We start from the raw sequence: 8,677 nt of genomic DNA, 5'->3' as shown, positions 1-8,677 counted from the left end.
TCCTCCTTGCACAGTTGATTGGGATCAGTCATGAGCTTCTTTTGTCCCCTACCCTACGCAAAACAGAAGAGAAGAATCAAATTTGGAAAGCGACGAGAAAATTGGAGATTTTTTGTTGTTGATTTTAACCTCTGTTTTTTGCGGGACGTTTTCAAATTTAACATGTACTCCACGAATATTATAGAAGTAGTAGCATATATACACACATTCACGAATGCCGGCCCAATTCTTTTCTGCTGCTCTTATCGCCCAAACCGAACAGCATGCGTCACCCAACAACAATATGTATTATATCAAATTTGCTAGTTCTTAGCTAGTTGAGAACTAAGCTCATGCTCAATTAGGTTCGACACCATTTGATTTACTTCGTGATTTGTGCTAATTATCAGTTGCAACATGAGTTGCAATTGAAATTTAATGATATAGAAACTAGTTCCCAGTCGACTGAGAAACTAGTCACACCCATATAATATACGCGCGCTTGATAAGTGCACAATCCCACGTTGACAATTTCGTATCCAACAGTACAGCTCATCGTAGTTCTGGACATCTTGGGTAGAGAAACCAAGCCTAAGAGTACAAGCAATTCTCCTCCTCATGTTGGTTTCTTAATACGATATATATGGTTGCATCCAGCTAACCAGTCTAGCTAGATACAATTGATAACTACTACTACTAGTATACTGTAAAATGCAGACGTATCAGCTAGAGCTCTTATCGGCCAAACCAAATTCTCGCGTAATATATACACCCGTTTGACAGGTACAGGCCGAAGTTGACAATTTTGTATCCAACAGTACAACTCAACGTAGTTTCTGGACGTCTTGGGGGAGAGAAGCCAAGCCTAAGCGTACAAGCAATTCTCGTCCTCATGGTTGCTTTCTTAATACCTATACTCCAGCTAACCAGACTATAGCTAGATACAGTTGTTAACTACTACTAGTAAGGACCGATCTATATATAATCACATCAACGTCATTTCTCTGTTGCATAGTGACAAGAGACAATGGAGGAGCTTGTTGCATGCAAGTCAACTTTTGCCCAGCCCTGTCTGTTGTCGGCACTACAATATTTTGCGCCGCAACGTGACGTCGATCCCTGTTGCTTCTGTGTGCACGCGCATAAATATACCTTTTGCTTCTTCTTCTTCTTCTTCTAGCTCCTTCTTCCCATTGCACCTGCCAAAAGCTTGGAGCTAGGCCTGGAAGATACTGCCCACACTCTCCCTCTTCTCCTCGGCCACTTCTTTGATCTCTGACGGTGGATCGAAGAAAGCATATTGCGTCGTTTCCCAGGTGAGCTTGTGCCTTGGTTTCCCTGTTTCTGAGTATGCTTCTTTGGCTGATCTGTTTTCTGATAGATTCCTTTTCCTGGCAATTATTTTTTGGTTTATTATTAGTTTTGTGTTGATACCAATGTCTTTGCCCTTTTGTCTTAGGTGCCTTTTTTCATCGCTTTCTGCGAAAAGACGGTTGCTAACTACAAGAAAAGAGTTGGGTTTGTTAAGTCTTGTGAGTTGGTCTCTATGGGCTGTGCATCATCAAAGCAATTCAAGCGAGCTCCACCGCATGAGGATGCTGCTGTTCTGGCCAAGGAGACCACATGTATGTTCGCCGAGACCTTGGTGATTTAATTCAGTACAAGAATGAACCTATATGTTTCCCTGTCGTTCAATTGCTGATTACTTCCTGCGTGCAGTTTCTCTGAATGAAGTGGAGGCCCTGTATGAGCTGTTTAAAAAGATTAGCTATTCCATATTTAAGGATGGGCTTATTCACAAGGTATGTATACACATCTTGCATATTGTCTGATTTTAATATGTGGTTCTGAAAACTCTAATCAGTGTCTGACATTTTCTTGAGCAGGAGGAGTTCCAACTTGCTCTCTTCAGGAACAGCAACCGGAAGAACCTTTTCGCCGATCGGGTTAGTCTATAACTGTAGATCCGTGTTCTAAGATTAGGGAAATGTATCTGGATAAGATGAACTGTAATAGGCTTATTTGTGTGACACAGTTTTTGACTAATGCAGATATTTGATTTGTTTGACCTGAAACGCAATGGTGTGATTGAATTTGAGGAGTTCGTTCGGTCTCTCCACATTTTTCACCCGGATACACCTACAGCCGAGAAGATTGCATGTAAGGAGATATCCCCTTTTCTCTCCTGATGATTTCTGTGTGAATGTTTTAGAAAAGGTTTAATTTCCATAAACTATGGAGACAAGTGAATTAGTAGTAGCCTTCTGTATATCTTCAGGAGGTCTTATGTTTATATACTGCTTCTCCTATTGATATCTGAAGGAATCCCTTGTAGTTGCATTCAGACTATATGACCTGCGAGGCACCGGCAGCATTGAACGTGAAGAGGTTGGCATATTTTATATACTGAATTATTCTTCATAGAAGTACACACATTTTGTCAGTGAGAGTACTCACTGAAACTGATAATTAACGCAGTTGAAGGAAATGGTGCTTGCAATCCTGAACGAATCGGACCTGCTTCTCTCTGATGATGCTGTTGAACAAATTGTAGACCAGGTACATCACATCAAGATGAAATGTTGCGGCGAAAGAAAGAAGCATTAACACTAGGCACATGCTAACTTATATATTCTGTCAGACATTCAAGCAGGCAGACCTAAACAGCGACGGCAAAATAGACCCCGAAGAATGGAAATCGTTTGCAAGTAAATATCCGGCCTTGCTGAAGAACATGACTCTCCCATACTTAAAGTAAGTACTACCTCTACATTTCCAGCCACGGAAAACATGCTTCAGAACATGAATCCTGACTGACATCTGAACGTGCTGTGATGCAGGGACATAACCCTGTCATTCCCCAGCTTTGTTCTCTACTCTGGAACTGGCGATGAGGAGTTATAGCAGCAAGAGACTCTGACCTCTCAAGCCTCAGGGAGACAGCAACCTGATAAGCTTCTCTCACGCGGCTTATGCTTTCCTTTCGCCTTCACTGTAAAACTTTGTAGATTATGCAAACACAGTTTTGTAGCAGAAACTACAATAGCAGAATATGCACTGAGAAATGGAACACAGCTCTTTTGCCACCGAACAGGTTCGTCACTGCAAAAGTTGCATATGCAGTATCTAACAATTTTTCCATATAGATTCTCCACAGTGAATTTACAGGCTAACATACTTGCATTTAACCTGAGCTACTGAACTTCGTGACTTTCAAGATATACATTCCGCTGTGCCGACTCACAAAATTTGTGTGTCAATACGAAAACACAGAAGTTGAGCAAATAACTGCAAAGAAGCTTCAGGTAGGTTCTACTTCTTCAGTTTCACCATCTCCTGCAAGTCCACTGGATAGCACATCTTGGTGTGCTCACCAGACCACACATTTTCGGCCAGGATCCGGTTCACAGTCTCTGTAGGGTGGAATTCATCCCACCACACATGGCTTGACGCATCGCTGCACGCCATCTGTGGAAGAACACATATGAATAGGCCACCATACTTGCCCAGCCCACAGCAAGCATCAGTGGTGGTCAGAAAGCCTGCATGTTGCAATTCCGTCAAAACTGAAGCTTTTTGCAAGGATAGCACACAATATAAATACAGCACTAATGATGCATTTGCTCACCATAGCGGTCGCGGTTCTCTAGAATGTCCACTGATCCCTCGAATGTATCACAGTAACTGATCATGGAATCTGGGTACTGGCGGATGAACTCACTGGACATGTATCTCAGGCCATAGTTGAACTCGATCACAACGTTGTTGATGTAGTCGATGCATTCCCCATTTTGGCTGCCGTAATCCGAAAGGAAGTGAGGTGCACAGCCAACAGGAGGAAGGCCCATCAGCACGATCTTGCGAACATTGATATTGTACAGGTTCTGTATAAACAATAATCATCAGAAGGGGGCAGGAGATACACAAGTAAACAGCTACTTTTGACATCAAAAGTTGTGTGATCTGACAAGAACCATATATAGAACTAAATGGTAACAAATGCAAATTCAATTAATTTTCTATGGTATTACAAAAAATAAATGAAGCACACAATTCTAATTTACATCAGCATATGCATGAGATTATGTAATGAGATCATTGGAAATTTCTGCATTCGAGTGTTGGAGAATACAACAAACTACAGGTATGTGCAAATTCAATCACCATGCATCACATGCTCTTCTTAAGATTAGATACGGGAGATAAATCTCCTCAAAAAATTAAATAAGGGAGATAAATTAGGCACAGACAATCAAGTTATCCACTTATCCATGACGCATGAACCGAGCAGCATGCTGTTACATGGGCGGGTCATAGACAGCAGGACTGATAGACAGTTGAACACAAGTGAGATAAATGTGCCATGTGTTCCACATTTGAGCAAAGTATGAACCTCCAAAATGAGGGCACCAGAAACAACTTAAAAAATTAAGTACAGCCTGAGCATTTCAGTTACTCAAACACATCATTCAGTTTAAACAGTACAAAATGCAACCTACAAACACCATTATAACTCACTGCAGGTTTGGGATAATTGGCCCAATCATTTGAATTTCATAATTTATGAAAAATGCCGCAAATAACATCAGCCTGAAACAAGTAGCATCTGTAGTACCTATGCATTGTACAAGCAATAACCATAAATTTGACAGTAAGAACTATTCATAGGTAAATCAAAAGTGAAGGAACTGATGTTCCAGAACTGCAAGTCAACAAGGATACAGCAATGTTCACTCATTTAAATCGATTTCTTGCGTTAACTTCCCCATACAGCAAATTTTCTAGTCTGCTCAGAACTTGAGATATAAGTCAGTAAATTTTGTCCAAAATGCAACTCATAGTTACAGAGATCCCTACACCTTAACTATGCATGGTGCAACTCCAGCAAGTGAAACCCCAACATTATGGGACTTACGAGACAATACACATCACACTGGTAATCAAAAAGAATGTGAGCAATCGTATAATATAATAAACGGGGGAGCAAGCACCAGACCTTAACTATGCATGGTGCAACTCCAGCAAACACTGGTAATCAAAAAGAAGGTGAGCAATCGTATAATATAATAAACGGAGGAGCAAGCAGCAGACCTTGATTTCCTGCCTCACAGAATTAACAAGAAGCTGATTGAACTCCCATGGGAGGTAATGCATCTGTACGCCGGAGACATTGCGCAGGTAGTAGTGGATGAAGTCGTTGCTCCCGATGGACAGAAAGAAGACGGACCTCTTGAACAGGTCCACTGTGGCTGCCTCCCCAAGAGCCAGTGCCAGCTGCTCATATGTGTCCTCAACCTGCTGCACCTGCTGGGTGAGCGACACATGCATCCCCTGCAACAAGCGCAACCAAGAATCCCACCTGATTAGCATCATATATACTGAAAGTGAACAAACCACAAACTGACGCCGCAAACTGATTTATCCGTCAGCAACACCACGAAGATTACTGTAAGATTGATATTGGGAGGAGGACAGACCAGCTCCGAACCACTGCTGGAGAGAATGCCGGCTGCCGCGGACGCATAGTTGACGCCTTGGATCATTCCATCAATGTTGGTGAGGCCAACGCTGCCGACGCCCATCCGCATGCTCTGCTCGAGGTAGGGAGGCACGAAGGGCAGCCCCAGCTTCTCCGCTGCAGCAAATCCGAAGAGATCAGAGACACGCAAAACTAAATTCATCAATCAGGGTGAACCGCGACGAAGTAGTAAACCCACGAGATTTGCGATGCCAAGAGCTTGCTGAAACCCGCATCTGCAAGGGCACGCAGAATCAAGGAACCCGCGCGCACGACGAGTTATATTCGATAAACGATTCGAGGACCAAGCATCTGCATCCCCCAACTAGCAACGAAAGGGAATCAAAAGGAGCGTGACGCGCGCGAGCAACCTACGTACCGAGGTAGTCGACGGGGATGCGGCCGTTGGAGAAGCGTCCGGTGGGGCGGTGGGTGTCGAAGTCCCGTCCGTAGGGCTCGCGGTCAGCGCGGGCGAGCGTGCCGAGGTAGTTGTTGGTGCCGACGTCGGCCGTGGAGTCGCCGATGACGAAGAGCGCCGGGACGAGCGGTGTCGGGGCCGCAGATGGGGAAGAGGAGCGGGAAGGCGAGGCGGCTCCGGAGCATGGGAGAGCGGAGAGGAGGAGGAGGAGGCACAGGAGGAGAGCGAGGAGAGGCGCCATTTCCGGGGAGCTCGGTGGCCAGTTGGCGCGCTCTGGGTTGGAAAAGCCGTGGGGTTGGGGTTGGGGTTGGGGTTGGGGTTGGGGCAAATCGATCGGGTTTATGGAAGGGCTTGGACTTGGGCCTGCCTGCAAGACTCGAGTCGGTTTGGTTGGCTATGGATATGGATATAGGCGTCTAAGGATGGCAATTTTACCCTGGGTACGGGTACCCGTGGGTATCGTACCTGCATGGGCAGGGTATGGGTACACTTTTATGTCCATGGGTAGTACCCAGACCCTACCGTTAAGTCATGGATAGGGTACAGATATAGCTTTGTACTCGCGGGTATACCCGTTTATTATCGTTACATGTCTACTTTTGTTTACTTATGAGTATTATATGAGAATAGGATTTTTTATATTTTTTTAATTATTATGTACTCAACTACCTGTTATCGAGTTGAGATGATTCATTTTGTAATGGAATTTGTCATCGATAAATGTAAAATTGCGAGAAACTTTAGCCTACCCACTGAGTACCCATTGGGTACGGGTACCCGCCGGGTATGGGTATGGGTAAAGTTTTATACCCATGGGCACGGGTATGGGTAGAAGTTTGTACCAATCGACTATAAGGGTATGGATATTGTATTGCTCTACCCTGCCCATACCCTGCCCATTGCCATCCTTAGATATAGTGCACATTTTCTAACTACAGAATTTGTCACAATTTTATTTTTGTGTAGCATTGAATATAAAGAGTTTTGCACTGCGATTTTACATGCTTGTAATATCCATCATTGACTAAATGGGGTCATGATATTTTGAAAATTTGTATTGTGTCCTAAAAAGGTTCCAACTAGTATCCTCAAAAAATTCTAGCCAGAAATCTCTCATTCTCTGTTTTCCGTTAAGCCGAGAGTTGTCCTACTTATTGGTAGGAAAACCATGAGTGCAAGAGATAAGAGTTGGCCTAAGCGTCGATCCAAAAGTGTTGAGCACCCACTCATGTGTTGATTCACATACCTGTCTGTTAGGTTTGGAACTTCATAGTAGGATGTGTAAAACACATTTTAGTCGGTTAGGGTTTCTCAGCTAGAGTCGTTCTAATATATGTCTGGAATATACAAGTGGAGTTGGCTTGTAATCTCCGAGCTTGGACCTTTTTTTCTTTCAGAAATGGAGGTACGTTAAACCTCTAGCCTCTGCATCAAAATGATGCACACAACCTTGTCTGTTATATTATTCAATAGAGTCTTACAAAGAAAATACAATTATCAGCCCGAAGACACCTCACCCGCGACAGCTGCCACAACACCTACAAGATTAATGAAGATGGTGGCTATGTCGAGGCGTGCTTGGACATAGAGAGAGGTTCTTGTGACCTTGGTATTTTGTGTGTGTGAACCTCTCTCATGAAGAAGCACGATTTCTACAATATCTGAACTTTTGTGTTTGTGGTCGTTGTACATTCTCCCTTGCTCCTGCAATTTACTTTTCAACAATTTTCTATTTGTAGAATTTCATGTTAGGGTGCTTGTACGCAGCTTGTATAGTGAAATTGTTAAAATTTAATTAAAAATACAATCTCCTGTTAACCCTATAGACAATAGACTTGATCCTTCAAGTGGTATAATTACAACTTATCTTTTTTGCTTGGCTTTCCTCCTAAGGAGAAGCTATCTTGTCTATTGAAGGGTACCACTATGAAGGACTCTGCTTTGATGGTTGAAATTAAACTAGTTGGAAAACATAAGATAATATTAAATAATATTGATTTTAGCCCTTGATGTTTGAATGTTATTGTAAATGGGATAGGATAAGGATCCCATCAAGCCTACCACCATGGAGCTCAAGGATGTTCACTTCAGCCTCAACGTTGCGATCTCCTATTCAATACTTTGTGTTCCGAGTAGTTCACTCAAATCAGTCGCATCAATGATGCCACATCCATTTAGTGCACTTTTCAAAAGATTCATTGATGTACTTCTTACATCTAGGAATCCAAGATTGCCATAATGATGGGGCAACTCAAGATGTTTGTGATGATCGATGATGAGTTTGTTATAGAGACATGTACTCAAGGATGAGTCTTATCACCAATTATAATTGTGTGTCTTGGAAGCACTAAAATGACCAACCATTTCAACTTCAAGAAACTTCTTCCTATTGTCGACCCCATGCATGACATTGTGTGCACTTTTCTCCAATGAACGCCAACCACAAGGACCGCAAGTTGACTATGGTTGTGAGAAGAGTTACACTCTTGAGATGGGATTCAGGACATGCGCCCCTTCCTCACACCCAAAGAGCAATGTCATGTTGAACACCACACATGTTGCCCCAAATATACCAAGGGAGGACGATTATGATACCCACAAGTGTAAGAGGTAATGCATGTTCCAAATGCGGAAATGATGAGTGTCATACATTTGGGGATACTACCTAAGACGTTTATTATCCCAAGTTATATATGTCACGTATATAACCTTTTATGCACTTTTAGTATCTAATTTAGTATGCACAAGGTATTAATGTTTTA

General features: G+C 42.9%; 2 protein-coding genes across 2 annotated transcripts; one reads left to right on the top strand and one right to left on the bottom strand.

The window, feature by feature from the left end:
- The first annotated feature begins 1,030 nt into the window (after positions 1–1,030).
- Positions 1,031–3,065, top strand: LOC127307457 (calcineurin B-like protein 7). Its single transcript, XM_051338188.2, has 9 exons — positions 1,031–1,295; positions 1,439–1,604; positions 1,699–1,781; positions 1,866–1,925; positions 2,031–2,139; positions 2,315–2,367; positions 2,458–2,538; positions 2,621–2,733; positions 2,820–3,065. The coding sequence occupies exons 2-9, from the start codon at positions 1,526–1,528 to the stop codon at positions 2,881–2,883; spliced, it is 642 nt and encodes a 213-aa protein (XP_051194148.1). The 5' UTR covers positions 1,031–1,295; positions 1,439–1,525; the 3' UTR covers positions 2,884–3,065.
- Positions 3,035–6,222, bottom strand: LOC127307455 (GDSL esterase/lipase 7). Its single transcript, XM_051338187.1, has 5 exons — positions 5,877–6,222; positions 5,457–5,614; positions 5,071–5,310; positions 3,608–3,863; positions 3,035–3,521 (listed from the first exon to the last, which is right to left on the bottom strand). Exons 1-5 carry the CDS (start codon positions 6,154–6,156, stop codon positions 3,292–3,294), a joined length of 1,164 nt encoding a protein of 387 aa, XP_051194147.1. The 5' UTR covers positions 6,157–6,222; the 3' UTR covers positions 3,035–3,291.
- Between the last annotated feature and the right edge of the window lie 2,455 nt (positions 6,223–8,677).

Source organism: Lolium perenne, chromosome 6 (genome assembly GCF_019359855.2).
Source record: "Lolium perenne isolate Kyuss_39 chromosome 6, Kyuss_2.0, whole genome shotgun sequence".
Classification (NCBI taxonomy): Eukaryota; Viridiplantae; Streptophyta; class Magnoliopsida; order Poales; family Poaceae; genus Lolium; species Lolium perenne.
This window is presented reverse-complemented; position numbering and strand designations above follow the sequence as displayed.